The sequence below is a fragment of the Schistocerca piceifrons genome, chromosome 2 (genome assembly GCF_021461385.2).
Source record: "Schistocerca piceifrons isolate TAMUIC-IGC-003096 chromosome 2, iqSchPice1.1, whole genome shotgun sequence".
NCBI lineage: Eukaryota > Metazoa > Arthropoda > Insecta > Orthoptera > Acrididae > Schistocerca > Schistocerca piceifrons.
Genome location: NC_060139.1, coordinates 327,574,703 through 327,590,854, shown reverse-complemented (window position 1 = coordinate 327,590,854; position 16,152 = coordinate 327,574,703). Strand labels below are relative to the sequence as shown.

Here is a 16,152-nt window from a genome sequence, read left to right as displayed (position 1 = left end):
GGGTGCTAATGGGTGGGGTGCCTAAACTGTTTCTCGTTTCGACCGTGCGCCCTGTCCACACCACGTACCTGATAATCCCGCGGCGATCGTACTGTTCTGCTCCACACTGCTGCTGGCTTGCCTGAAATTATGTATCTAAATATGCAAGCGCGTTTAGGGGAGCCACTGCTCGACGTCTGGTATAAACAACTATATTCTGAGAAGATTAAAGAAAATCGGAGGTTGCACTGTTTACATTCTAATTCACAAGTGTTTATCACAATTAATGGATGATTACCAGTCCACAAAATCACTCAGACGAGCGTACGCGTAACCGACACGACGCGGGTGATTGTTGCTGATGCGGAAGCCGAATGATCGCGCGAAAGTTCTTACGCTCGTCACGCATACACAGATTTCTTTTGGTACCCGTCCTCCTTGACACTAGTAACGATATAACACCGATCATAGAGTTAATTATTCAGTTCTCAGTTTTCACTTGTACGAGCGTGCGCGTAACCGTCGCGGCGCGGCTGATTGTTGATAGTGCGGAACGCGATGATCGAACGAACGTCCTCATGCTCGCTGCAAGACACTGGCACTTGACTGCACTCTTTTGTGGTAACTCATTTTTTTCTGATTACATTAGTTGATTCTGGGAGACCGAACGCGGTGCGGATCAATGATACTGTACGGTACGACACGCAACGAGAGGGCACACAAATACGTTATCAGCAGCACTGCTCATTTTTTAAATTACTTCTTGACGCACTTTCCTCTGAATCGTTTGCTTATTTTATCACTTTACTGTAATAGCACTTGTAGCAACACTTCAACTTCCATACTAAGAATGCCTCTCACATACAGAGCTACACACAACACAACATAACAGTTCCGTGTCCCGCGCTCGACTCTGCAGACGCGACTGCCCGCAAAGATACTCCGCAACTAAGCCAGCGATATGACAGTACGCTTACAAGTGCAGAAATTAACATTCCAGCCAGTGTAGAACGCTAGTTGAGCAACATCCACCTCTCTGACATCGTCGTATGAACGTTCTTTGGGTTGTACTCAAGTGGGGAAACAGCTGAGGCGTTAAAGCTACTGTATTAACTTTTCTCTTATGTTTTTATTAATCCAGTGTCCAAACTTTTGGACTCGCGGAGTATGTCTCCTGAATCGTTGAATGTAAACGAGAATAGCCGATTCAATCTTACAGATTTGTTGTGCACTCCATTACACAAACGCTAGTCTTATTTAAGTGCAGTCATCACAGGTGGACAGGCAACAGACGGCTACTTCCGGCAGTGAGTCGCCGGTGGGGCGCCGTCGTAAACACGCACCTTGCACAACGAGCTGGGCTGCATGACACGTCCGCTCACCGTGGTAGCTGGCCGGCCGCTCCTCGCAGGCGATTTCAGCTGCTGCATCTTCACGACCAGCAGGAAACCTCGCCTGCTCTGGTGAACTATTGCAAAGAATATCGTCAAGTGAAAGAAAGGATGAATACATTTACCGTTACTTACAACACTGCTGTCCATTAAAATAGCAACACCAGAAAAGACAGTAACTAATAAAATTTTACTTACAGTGCGTACAAAGGATAACAGAAACAATATTTGACAAAATTATGTAGCTAATGTGCTGGCAGCTGTATGGCGGCAGCAAGGGCTCTAACCTGGCTGGCCATCGAATCGAAACCGACAAGGGGACTTCGCCTACTCGTCATCACCGATTTCGTCCAAATTTATGGTATTCACTGAGGTGACAAAAGTCATGTGATAGAGGCATGTACATATACAGATGGCGGTAGTATCGCGTACAAAAGGTATAAAAGGGCAGTGCAATGGCGGAGCTGTTATTTGAACTCAGGTGATTCAAGTGAAAAGGTTTCCGACGCGATTATGGTATCTCGACAGGAATTAACAGACTTTGAACGCGGAATGGTAGTTGCATATAGACGGCTGGGAAATTCAATTTCTGAAATCGTTAGGGAATTCAATATTCCGAGATTCTCAGCATCAAGCGTGTGTCGAGGATACCAAATTTCAGGCATTACCTATCACCACAGACTAAGCAGTGGCTGACTATGTTCACTTAACGACCGAGAGCAATGGCATCTGCGTGAAGCTTTCAGTGCTAACAGACGAGCAACATTGAAAGATAATCGTAGAAATCAATGTGAAGCGTACGACGAACGTATCCGATAGGAGAGCGTGGCGAGATTTGGCGATAATGGTCTACGGCAGCAGGCGGCCGATACGAGTGCTTTTACTACAGCACGACATCACCTGCAGCGCCTCTTCTGGGCTCCTGACCATATCGCGTGCACCCTAGACGACTGTAAAATCGTACCCTGATCAGATGAGTACCGATTTTAGCAGGTAAGAGCTGCTGGTAGGGTTCGAGTGTGCCGCGGACCCCGCGAAGTCATGGACGCATGTCAACAACAAGGTACAGTGCAAGCTGGTGGTTGCTGTATAATTGTGTCAGCTATGTTTACGTGTAATGGATTCAAAAAAGGTTCAAATGGCTCTGAGCACTATGGGACTTAACTTCTGAGGTCATGAGTCCCCTAGAACTTAGAACTACTTAAACCTAACTAACCTAAGGACATCACACACATCCATGCCCGGGGCAGGATTCGAACCTGCGACCGTAGCGGTAGCGCGGTTCCAGACTGTAGCGCCTAGAACCGCTCGGCCACTCCGGCCGGCCGTGGAATGGACTGGGTCTCTGGCCCACATGAACCGATCACTGACAGGGAAAGGTTATGTTCGGCTACTAGGATATCATTCGCAGCCATTCATGGGCTCAAGTTCCCAAACAACGATATAATTTTTATAGATGACAATTCGCCGTTTCACCGTGCCACAATTGTTCATAATTCTTATGAAGAACATTCTGGACAATTCGAGCGAATGATGTGGCCGAGAGATCGCCCGACATGTATCCCATCGAACATTTATCGGATGTAGTCGAGAGGTCATTTCGTACACAAAATCCTTCACCGTCAACACTTTCGCAATTATGGACGGCTGTAGAGGCTCAGTATTTCTGTAGGGGATTTCCAGCAACTCGTTATGCGTGGTTTACTGCTAATCTGAGCGATGATGATGATGATGATGTTTGGTTTGTGGGGCGCTCAACTGCAAGGTCATCAGCTCACGTACAAAGTCCCCATTGTTACATATTCCAATTTTTTTCAATCTAGCTACTGTCACAATTGATGATGATAATGAAATGATGAGGACAACACAACCATCCAGTCCGCGGACAGGGAAACACGCCAACCCCGCCGGGAATCGAACCCGGAACCCCGTGATCCAGAGGCAGCAACGCAACCCAATAGACCACGAGCTGCGGACAGAACTGCGCGATGAGAGAGAACTTTTTATGTATGTAAACCAAGTTTTATTTGGTATATGAAGTTGAAAACAAGCATGTAATTGTAAAAATATACCATTTATAATCTGTGCGGGATGCAGACGAAACAGTTTCCACTGCTTGTACGATTAAAAGTATCTCATGTAATATACGAAGTTTTCGCTCACAGCTTACAATCCCTTCTTGAAAATTCGCAAATTCACATTTACTTCTGCTTCTCCTTTTTATGCCTTTTATGAAAATACGAGGGTTGTAACTTTAATAGTGGCAACTATTTATTTAAAGCTCGTACAAAATAGATACGTGTTTCAGAGTTTTACTAACCTTCAAAGTAGTCACCAGCCTTATGTATAACCCGTTGCCAGCGATGTGGGAGTCCTAGGATACTCTTAGCAGTGCCAGTTGTGCTGACAATTCAAGCGGCACGGTCTATTGCCCGACGAATTTGTAGCAGTTCTGAAACGAATGCCGCGAAGTGTTTCCTTCAGTTTAGAAATCGAGTTGAACTCACGAGTGGTAACTCAGGAGAGTGCTGTATGTGGTATAGCACTTAACAGCCCCATTAGTCAAACAAATCAATAACAGCTTGCACTGTACGTGCTTGAGCATTGTGCTGCAAAATGATGGTCAGGTCCTGCAGAAAGTGTCATCACTTCTGTCTCTAAGATGGTCGTAGGTTGTGTTCCAAAAATGAATTGAGACGAATCCAATAATGTGTAACAGCAAGATCATTGAAGGTCAACGAATGTCGCAAAGGTGGCATGAACGTCCATTTAAAGAAAGTGTTCGAAATGATGACCATTGGTATCAATGCAGTGCTGCAATCGTCGTATCGTGGATTGAGTGGTATTCCTTATCACTTCAGCACTTATCGTGGCACATGCTCTTACAATTCTCTCTCCTATATCGTGCAAATAGTAAATATTCACCGAATACGTCGTGTCCATCTAACGTGCCATTGACACGTAAACACCATTCGACGGTGTCGCATACAATACTATAGTTCAATTCTTTTATCTTGGCGGCTCGCGCATGCCCGCCCAGACGCTGGAGATTGCTGCGTTGCCAGTTGCACACGACGCACGCGCCAATAGAAGCAGCGCCATAGTATAGCATAGTTTGCAAGCTTACGTGTAGGGGGGAGCGCGCTGTTCATGAAGTAAAGCCACCACGGCCGCATTAACCCTTTCGCTGCTACAAAGACGTGCTCCCTGCATTCCGCGCTGTGGGCGATTTTGTCACTGCACTGCTCGCCTGTACAGACACATTGTGTTCCGACTGCTTTGACACTCTTTATCATTCGATTCCACAAAAACTATATGGCTCAAAAATTAGATTTTTACCTATCTCCTTGACTGATGCCTTCTCCCCATAAATGACTTAATTTTGTTTCGATGTTCAACGCAGTTATTATGCAGCATTAAATATAGTAAACCTTTGCACGAAATTTTGAAGAGTTTGCAGAGGTAAAAGTCCATAGAGTATACTTTCCGTATGGTCGATTTTAGTTGCCACAATGTTGAGAATGAAATGTGGACAAGATACATATATATTTCATTTAATTTAAGTACCACGTAAGTGTCGTATGTAATATTGATAAATATTCCACCTTTTGCGACTGTAACAAAAGTTTTACTTACACTGGGCACGTTTGGCTTTATTTTAAAGCACTTCAATCAATCAAAAGGAAGTAGACAAAATACATTAAACAAAACTGTGGACTTACAAAAACATTAGGACTTGAATATACCGTCTGTCAGTGAAGTGCTCAGAGCTATGTCAAATATAATTTTGTGTGTGGCACACACAAACAGCATTTATTTGCTAAAACACTGATGAGCCAACACAAACGTTGAAATATTGTGCTACCGCAGCACAAAACTACGAAAGGTGACTTGGCAATGGAGGACACAAAATACAGTCCTCTTATGATGCTTCAAAAGAGAGAAACGCGTCTGGTCTAAATAAGTCGCTTATTACAGTTGCAGAAGAGGGATATATTTCAATACCATTGGTAAAACTGCGACTGTGGAACAAAAACGAGAAATAGAACATGAATACCATTGTGTATGTGCCATACCTTTCACCGATGGAAGTGCTTTAAAATAAAGCCAAACGCGCCGTGTGTATATAAAACTTTTATTACAGTCGCGAAAGACGGAATATTTCTCAATATTACATACGACACCTATGTGGTACTTAAATTAAATGAGATATTGTTATACAGTAAATATTATATGAAATTTAGGTGTCTTGTCCACATTTCATTCTCAACAGTGTGGCAACTAAAATCGACCATACGGAAAGTATACGCTATGGACTTTTACCTCTGCAAACTCTTCAAAATTTCGTGCAATGGTTTACTACATTTAATGCTGCACATCAAAACAAAATTAAGTCATTTATGGGGGGAAGGTATCAGGCAAGAAGAAGTGTAAAAATCAAATTTTTTGGCCAAATAGTTTTTGTGAAATCGAATGATAAGTGTGTCAAAGCAGTGGGAACACCATGTGTCTGCACAGGCGAGAAGTGCAGTGATGACAAAATCGCGCACTGCGCGGAATGCGGGGAGCACGTGTCTGCAGCAGCGAAAAAGTTAATGTAGATGCAAAGCACTAGAAATTTAATTCAAACGAATAAAATTCGTAAAGTAAGGCACTCCAATTTTGTTTTTAAATAAAGAAAATATTAAGCATCGCACAAGGTTTAAACTCATAACCTTTCACTTGGCAGCCCAACACCTTGACCGTTCCGCTACTTCGGCTCATCGAACAGTGTAACTCCATAAGGACTCTAACAGCTCACGCAACTACTTATAAACACTGTTGGTATGACTATGAATTACTCACGCTTCGTCGAAGTACAATAGGAAATAAACAATTACCGCTGTTCTTTATTGCGAAAAAGCAGTTCGTGAGATTGAAACAAACACCTTTCCTTGCTATCGCCTGAATTAGGAGTCTTATTGCTTGTTTGGTTTAATTAATTAATAGAATATGAAGCAATTGGTATAAAGAATGCTTTTTCCAAACTTTCTGTAAAAGAAAGTCTGCTATCAAGACATTGCTTTTGTTCTATTACTTTATTTATGACTGAACGTTTCTAAAACTAAAGACACTCGTCCGTGCTCTGCACTGCTGTCGAGATCTGGCAACGTCGTTCTCTGTTCATTGGCTGACTGTGTTTTGTGACGGCAGATGCGCAGAACGAACCTAAACTCGGCCGCCAAGATATATGACGCGCACTTTAATAGGAACGTTAAGACTAGTATCGTCCAATCAAGCGAATGTGAATGACGTATTCCTTCGAAGAACAAGCCGATATGCTTCTCATTTGCGAAGAATGCCACCGAATTTCAGTGAGAGCTAGAGACTTATACGCTGAAAGATATCCTCAACGTACTCACCCTGCACGTCGTACATTTAAATATGTGTAAGATAAATTGAGAACAACTGGATCTTTAACGCATCGGAAACATATCCGACAAAGAAAAGTTACTAACGAAATTGGTTCTCTTGCCACTGTCGTTCGAGATCCTTGTGTTAGTTCGCGTCAAATCGCAATGGAATCTGGCAAGAGCCAGAGTAGTGTTTTTGGTGTTCTGCATCGCCATAAATATCATCCTTCCCATATCAGTACCCACCAAGAATTAATTGGTACGGGTTCTATGCGTCGCATTGAATTCTGCCGATAGGATCAACTTCAGATTCAGAGGGATGAGACATTTATTAATTTGATTTTATTTACTGACGAGGATACATTCACGAGCCATGGAAATGTTAATTTGCATAACATGCATTACTGGGCAACTGAAAATCCGTGTTGGGTGCTGCAAGTTGCACACCAAAAACCGTGGTCGGTGAATGTATGGTGTGGGATTCTGGAGGACAGAATTATAGGCCCCCATTTCATCGAAGGAAATCTTAATGGTAGGAAGTACACCACATTCCTGCAAGAAACATGGTCTTTTCCTTTAGCAACAAGTAACAGAATGTGGTATCAACAGATGTGTGTCCGGCATTGTTTTCGGTGATGGCTAGAAATGAATTGCAGAGACAATTCCCAAATCGTTGGACTGCACGCGGAGGAGACGTGTCGTGGCCGGCTCGTTCGCCAGACTTGACGCCTCTGGATTTTTTGTTGTGGGGATTTGTAAAAGACATTGTTTATAAAGACGTTCCAACCATACCTGAAGATATGCAAGAGAGAATTGTCAGAGCATGTGCTTCGATAAGTGCCGAAGTGATAAGGAATGCCCCTCAATCCGTGACAAGACGTTTGCAGTACTGCACTGATACCGATTGTCATCACTTCTAACACCTTCTGTAAATTGACGTTCATGCCTTCTTTGTAACCTTCGTTGACCTTCAAAGACCTTACTGTTACACATCATTGGATTCGTCTCGACAGCCGCTATCAGAAAATAAGTACCAAACTATAGCATCCCATTAAAAAAAAACAATGTTGGCCTTCATATCTCTGACGCGATCCCACCTAGCAAAAGAAAAACCAACGTCATATTATGACCCCCGTTGTCCCATGCAACAAATCCCACAAAATTTTCAGCTACTGTCATACTTTCGGAGCTATTCTAGGTGGCAATAGTTAGTGACCCTGTATAAAGATTTTTATTTATGTTTTCCTTCTGAAGTACCTTCCCAACATCTCACTTTGGCCACATGGCAAACTTATCTTCAATGGCTATGTCATACTGTGTGTCATATTACACTCAAGCTGTCTGAAGTCTCTGACTTAGTCTAGTAATCCATAATCGACACTTATTGTTGATGTAATGGATTCTTCCCCTCTCAGTGGTAATCTTAAATTTTCACATAAATGTTATGCAATTGCATCACTCAAAAAATTTGTTTAGCAGGTGAGACGATTGCTGCAGGTAGTCTGTCGATAGGAATAAGTGGCTAAAGGGAGTGACGTAATGTGCTTACTGACTTCGCTGTTTTCAGTGTATTTCCTGGGCGGTCTGGGAGGCATGGGCGTGACGGCAGGGGCGCACCGGCTGTGGGCCCACCGTTCCTACAAAGCCAAGTGGCCGCTCCGCCTGCTGCTCGTCATCTGCAACACCATCGCCTTCCAGGTACGTCCCTCCCACAACTCACCTCTTCTCTTACAAATTGGAAATTTGTGGTAAGTTCCTATGGGACCAAACTGCTAAGGTCATCGGTCCCTAATCTTACACACTATTTAATCCAACTTACGCTAACGACACCACACACACCCATGCCCGAGGGAGGACTCGAACCTCCGACGGGGATAGCCGCGCGAGCCGTAGCTAGGCGCCTTAGACCGCACGGCTACCCCGCACGGCTGTTCTCTTACCGTGTGTTCGGAAAGTTGATACGCAGTCACAACATATGTTGGAAATTACGTACACTGACCGCTATACAAGTCTACATGCGCTGAATTTTATTGGAAAACAGCTTCTCAAGATCTTATTGTGATATACTTCTCACGTACATACACTCATGGTCATAAATTAAGGATAATTGCAGAATGTGGTGCCACACAACGTGGCACTATACACAACTGACGCTAGTAGCATAGGCACATAGGGAACACACACGACACAGATCTGTAAGTCCACGGTATTGGTGATAAGTTGAGAAAACCGTCCCGAAGCAAATGTGCTACAAAACGTCACTGTTTCCTGCGAATGTACCCCGACATGGGATATGATGACCACGCACACGTACACAGGCCGCACAACGGGTTGGCATACTCTGTATCAGGTGGTCGAGTAGCTGCCGGAGTATAGCCTCCCATTCTTGCACCAGTGCCTGTCGGAGCTCCTGAAGTGTCGTAGGTGTTTGAAGACGTGCAGCGATACGTCGACCGAGAGCATCTCAGACGTGCTCGGTGGGGTTTAGGTCTGGAGAACAGGCAGGCCACTCCATTCACCAGATATCTTCTGTTTCAAGGTACTCCTCAACGATGGCAACTCGGTGGGGCCGTGCGTTATCATCCATCAGGAGGAAGGTGGGACCCACTGCACCCCTAAAACAGCGGACATACTGGTGCAAAATGACGTCCCGATACACCTGACCTGTCACAGTTCCTCTGTCAAAGACATGCACGGGGGTACGTGCACCAATCATAATCCCACCCCACACCATCAAACCACGATCTCCATACGGGTCCCTTTCAAGGACATTAAGGGGTTTGTTGGTTCCTGGTTCACGCCAGATGAAAAACCGGCGAGAATCACTGTTCTGACTATACCTGCACTCGTCCGTGAACATAACCTGGGACCACTGTTCTCGACACCAGGCTTTACGGGCAGTAGTCAGTGGAATGCACCTTGCAGGTCTCCGGGCGAATAAACCATGTCTATTCAGTCGTCTGTAAACCCACAAACCGCTCACCAGAGCGTTGTTTCACCATGCATCAGCATTATCCTTAATTTACGAGCATGAGTGTATTTATTTCACTTTTTAAGTCATAAAGCGTTCGTAGGGATTACGATACGCTACAGATTTTGCTGCTCCACAAACAAAAGTCTGGTGGCGTAAGATCCAGTGAGAAAGGGGCCATAGTATTTTTGAGATGACACATTCCCTAAAAAGCACTTCCAGAAGACGAATAGTGTTGTTAACTGTGTACGCAGTAGCATTATAGTGTTGAAATCTGGAGTAGTTTCTTCCTTTAGGTAGCAACTGAAAGCATGGATCACTGAAAAATACCGTCCACTGTTCACGGTTTATTCAAAAAATTAAGTTCCAATATTGCGATGTCTTGATATTGCTATCTACGCTCCTATTTTCTGACTATGCAGTGGCGTTTCAAGCACGGCCAGAGGAGTCTTCATTAACCGTAATCGTGTGGTTTGTGTGTTTACATGACCAGAGAGGTGGAAGGAGGCCTCGTCTGTAGACAAGCTGACGTCAAAAATATCAGTGGAATTCCTCTCAATAAAAGATGTAAACCATTTGCAGTATTGCAAAGCGGGGTCTTTTTCCTTGTGCCATCTTGCGCAATGATTTTGCTGGGCTTTGCTGCATTAGAGTGAGAAATATTTAACAGATTCTGTTCGTTTAACTTAGACGGTCTTCCTGTTCATTCGCCATCTAATCACCCAGACTGTCTCTTGAATTTTCTCACTAAGCAGACGAACTGCCCTTTCCGGGAATTTTGCAACAATTGCCTCCTGCACTAAATCCTTGCATTTACCGCCTCCTCAAAACAGTTTGAAAAGAAGCAGTGTAAACAGAATTTGAAACACTGTTTTGTAGGCAATTCCTTCACTCTACAGGTGACTATCTTACTAAGGTCTGTTTGACAAGCTTAAGTAAAATGTCCGTTAGATATCACTCTTGACAGCACTTGGCCACAACTGTCAAGATTGGGTGTTTTGTGTATGATAAATTTATTAAAAGTTCATAATTATGTTTCATTCTGACAGTGTATTAATTCTGTAAATATTAGCAGTTCCAGTTTACTACAATGTATTCACATATCTAGACAAATGACCAGGGAAGTGAATATTATATTCAAATGTTCTATGTTTTTGTGTTATACTTTCTGACAGGTTCCACACCACTAGAATCACCTCATTTTTGGGTCTATGGAACGAGAAACGTGTCTAAAATAAATAATCAAATCAACAAGAAGAATTCAGAGTACCATAAATTAAAAACAACATGAACATCTAAATAGAACACATCGCGTTCAGTAGCTTTCATCAACTGCTCCAAACAGTTAAATGTTACTCAACAGAACAACGAAGTAAAGAACAATCGCATATCTATGAAAAACAGTTCTTCCAACTGCTGTTCTGACAATTTTATTTGTAATCTACATCCGTAGTCCGCAGTGCAGTGCACAGCGGCTTTCCGAACACTCTGTATGCATGTCAACAGCAGTATAGGTTATAATTGTCACACTTTCACCTTGAAGTTAACAGGCTGTCTGATAACTCCAAAACTGGGTGCCCCAGGCCGGCCAACATAAAACTGACCCGCAAAATGTTTACAAATCTAACATGAACAAAATTACCCTAGTTAATGAACAGGGGAAATGCTCATTATAAAACAACCTCGAAATGGCCCCTGTTGATGTCGATAAAGCACTGTACGTGATTTACCATACTACGAGACATTCGTAGCAGCTCTGTCTTAAGGATGGCAACATTTTCGGTATTCTGCTGTGGCTCTTCCAACTAGTAAGGCGTATTGGAATGCGTTTGGACCTTGAGATTACATTGCTCTTGCTGATTGTTTTTCACTCAGCAAACACTTCATGAACTCTTTCCAGGGTTGCTTGCACGCTATGGGCTGATGTTCCATCTTTCCGACAATCCGTACAATAACTGATCTTCTGACACTTGACCTACAAATGAATTAACCACTTTTGGAATAACTTCATTTTGTCCACACTTTACGAAAATAATTGAGATATCGCCAGATCGGGTATTGAACGACAGAAATCAAATAATGTATTAACATATTGGTGGGAGTCCATTTCTAATTCCCAGTTTACCGACTCTCTCTTTCCTAGCTTTTATTCCGTTCTTCTTTGTAAATGTTCAACAGAAGAAAGTCCTATATTGTAAGACTCCCACATATTTAAGTATTATTCTAAGATGGGACGTGTAAGCGATTTGCAAACAGTCTCCTTTGTAGACTGACTGCATTTACCCCTCATCCCCAAAATGACACTAAGTCTGCCGCATATATTACCTGTGACTGAGTTTATGTGATCATTTCATGTCCCCACAAATTATTACACTCAGATTGTTGCATGAGATGACTGATTCATGTTGTAGTCAGAGGATAATACTTTTCTGCCTTTTGTGAAGTAAACAATTTTATATTTCTGTACATTTAAAGCAAGCTGCCAATCTTTGCATTACTTTTTTGTGATCATTGTTTCTGGTTTTGGTCGTTAACATTACATATGACAACCAAACCATTTATGCCATGACTTTAGCACTACTCGGCAAGCTGAAGATGTTCCAAGAACCGGTCATAGCACAGTAAAAGGGTAATAACACAAGTCAGTGTCAGCTGTGGTGTTCGACATGATTAAGATTACTTTGAAGTCTTATCAAGATCTGACTGGATATTTGAGCAGCTTTTTTTTATGGATAGAAACTCATTACAGACAACTGAATCATGCGCAAAAGCGACCACTTACTGACGTACCGTACTACCTTTCGCCATAACGAGTGCCCGGTACTATCAAATACTCAGCCATTCGTGACGGCGAAAGTCTTGAAAATCAATGAGCAAACGTCGGCCGAAGATCCCGAGGTGGAAATCAGCACGAATCTGAATCTAAATGTGAATAGCCAGTCGGGAGGTTGAACCTCGGTGCTTCTAAAAGCGCGTCACAACTGTGCCTGCGCGCTCAGCTGCAAACGGAATGCTTCCTCATTTCTCTAGCGGGTTCCCGTATGCCGCTAAATGACGCATTCATATCGGGGCGCGCGAGTCGCTGGGATGTTACCATCTTGTTGACAGTATCTAAACGTAATAAAAGTAAACATATGCTTACACTTTGTTTATACGTGAAACTCGTTCCAATGCTCCACGGGCTAGCAGGAAACCTGGAGAAGGGAAACTTACACAAAAATACCCGTATGGTTTCGAAACGTGCTATTAGGAAATAAAACATCTGACAGTGAGTGTACTGCCAATGCTTTAGTAGCCATCAACAGTAGCTGCAGTCGCCTGACCTCAGCTATGCTGTCAGAAATATATCAGTAATACTGAATGTGTTTTATTCTAATGTTTGTGAAAGTTCACGTGTTGATAGATTTCGGAAAATCCAGACCATGACAGTACTGTCCTTTACATAACACATTAAGAATCGACTGGAACTGTATATTTCTTTGCCTTTCCGAAACGTTTCCTTCTTGGGCAGGCAAGTGACACTCACAGGCACGTGGCACGTAAATGATAGTGAGCAATAATGAAAACTGCTCGGTCCAGGGTAAGATGCTCAAAATTTTTGAAGCAGATCCTCCACGCTCGTAATATGATAATTTCTAGAATGAAACTATCAATCTGCAGTGAATGTGTGCAGTTAAGAAACCGAGCGGGATAGCTCAGTGGTTAGCACGCTGGACTCGCATTCGGGAGGACGACGGCTCAAACCCGCATCCGGCCACCCTGATTTAGGTTTTCCGTGATTTCCCTAAATGGCTTAAGGAAAATGGCGGGATGAGTCCTTCGAAAGGGAACGGCCGCTTTTCTTCTTCATCCTTCCTAATCCGAGGTTGTGCCCCATCTCTAATGACCTCGTGGTCGACAGTACGCTAAAGATTCATCTCCACATCCTCCTCCTCCTCCTCCAGTTACGAAGATGAGTTTCAGAGAGATGAGAACTGGCTGCCGAACAGGAATCCGAAAAAGAAATTTTATATTTTGCGGAAAATGCTGGTAGGAACGAGTGGGTGAGAGGGACGGGCGGAATTGAACTTGTGATAGAGGATCGTCAGCCGCGCCTGGATAGCTCACCTGCTGAAAGCCTTTCGCCCAAAAGAAGAGGTTTCGGGTTGGAGTCTCGGTCTGTCGCACAGTTTCAATCGGTCAGGATGTTACAAAACAGCCCACACTCCGCTGAATGGTGGTTGATCATTTTTGTAAATAAGCCGCTAGATGGGTGCTAAGCCGTTTCTTTAGGATTTCTTTTCTTCTAGGTCTGCTAGGCCAGTAAATTAAGTGGGAGCGCTTCTGTACAGGTTGAAAAGTAGGAAAGAAGTCTTAGTAGGACTGAGAGCGGGTCATGAGTCATGCCTGGATAGCTCAGCCGGTAAGAGCATTGCCCTTAACTGGCAGAATTCAGGGTCCCAGACCCATTTCGGCACAAAATTGTACTCAGTCCGGAACCGCGCTGCTGCTACGGTCGCAGGTTCGAATCCTGCCTCGGGCATGGATGTGGGTGATGTCCTTAGGTTAGTTAGGTTTAAGTAATTCTAAGTCTAGGGGACTGATGACCGCAGATGTTAACCCCCATAGTGCTTAGAGCCATTTGAACCATTTTTGAACAAAATTTTAAGGTGACACAAAATTTCATGTCGGTTTCTACTTGGTGGTATTATTCATTGAATGAAATTTCACTCTCCAGAGGAGTGTGCGGTTGTATGAAACTTGCAGGCAGGTTAAAAATGTCTGCCAGACCGGGACTAAAAATCTGGGTCCTTCGCCAAAATTCCCAAGTTGGAGTCTGGTCGGGCACACGTTTTAATCTGCCAGGAAGTTTGATATTATTCACTAACTGTTCCTCAAAATCGGTCGAACCACCAACACTGCAGAACTAAAAATTATAGTAGCTAAGATCTCCCTTAATGAAAAAAAGTGATTCACGTTCATTCGAAGGCTCGTAGCATAAAATAGATGGAAATGACTCACATATTACACGAATCACGATTAACGGCGAAGCAAAATATTCACTATGCAGTCTACCTTAATCTCTATTGGCCGAATGCTGTATTTAAACACACTATAAATGTTCCAAACGGATTTTCATAGCAAAAATGAAAGAAAACGAACATTAATTAACATCACACGAAAATTTTCGTCTGTATAAGCTGATCAGATCTGTCTGTGCGTTGTCGTCTGAATGCTGTATCATCCTCTTGCCTACGACTGCACATGGAATGTAACGGTATCAATTATGGTCAGTTTCTCGCTCTCCCGATCGTTAGTGACTAGATTCACACACGAGACTTTCTTCTTCCTCAATCAGCAATTCACAAGTCTTCACGAAGCAATAAGCACCATTGTTCTGTAATCCGATCAAGTAAAATTCGGTGTCAGTAAACAAAATTGAACCCGGAACCTCTACTTTGCGGTCGTACGTGCTGCCTGCCCAGCCACAGAGCACTATAGGAGACTTGTATCTCATGCGTGTCATGTTGAAACATCCCCTTAGAAAAATTAAGAATGACAATGCTGGTAAACCTCTTACGTTATTTGATTTTCAAACAGCTGAGCAAAACTGAACTCTTTACTTATTCTGATCAACAGTAAACTGACACACAATATATTTTTTTTAGCGCAACGCAATCTGTCTTTCAATAATTCCTACAAAAGAATGGCCCTGACTAACAATAACCTATACCTTTCATGAGTCACTTACCTCACAAAAATCTTCGTTACTCAAATTACCGCAATACAGCGTGCGCCAATACTGCCAGCTAAATAAAAGATTTTAACTACTGAAGGCACTAACTACTGACAGGCATAGTTAGCAAATGAAAGATTTACGTTAATAGTATATATATATATATATATATATATATATAAGTTCATGACATCCGGTCTTACAAATTTCGTTTTTCTGCCGGACACACGTCCAGATCGTCCGCTCTGCCATCTCTCTCCCCACATCCAGCACTGCTGGCGGCTCACCTCCAAATAGACAAGGCTACGCGCTGTTCACATCCAATTGCCCAACACTACAATAGCGAATATTCCAACAATGCCAACCAGACACAGATTGCACACAGCACAGTCAGTGATTTTCATACAGAGCGCTACGTGGCGTTACCAACATAAAAACCTAAACAGCCTACTTACAATGTATGTTCTACGTTTTCGAAATTTCAAAATTTATCATATGTAAGTACGTTATTCTTTGCTGTAGGATTAGAAATTATCATTGTACAAACAGTAAAGTTTTGCATTCAGACGTATTGTTTTGAAAATGTCTTAGAAGGTACTTGCTTTTATTTCCTTTGGGACTACGTTTTTGACTGGGCTGTTTAACTTGGCGTCGATCCCAACTATCTGTATTAGAGCAACATAAGACGCAGCTGCCACCTGT

General features: G+C 43.0%; 1 protein-coding gene across 2 annotated transcripts in view; it reads left to right on the top strand.

The window, feature by feature from the left end:
* Positions 1-16,152, top strand: part of LOC124776575 (acyl-CoA Delta-9 desaturase-like) — a 136,911-nt gene that overhangs the window by 99,552 nt on the left and 21,207 nt on the right. For both annotated transcript variants that reach the window (XM_047251622.1, XM_047251623.1), the window contains exon 3: positions 8,331-8,461. In XM_047251622.1, coding sequence (XP_047107578.1) covers positions 8,331-8,461 — 131 coding nt within the window. The remainder of the gene's footprint in view (positions 1-8,330; positions 8,462-16,152) is intronic.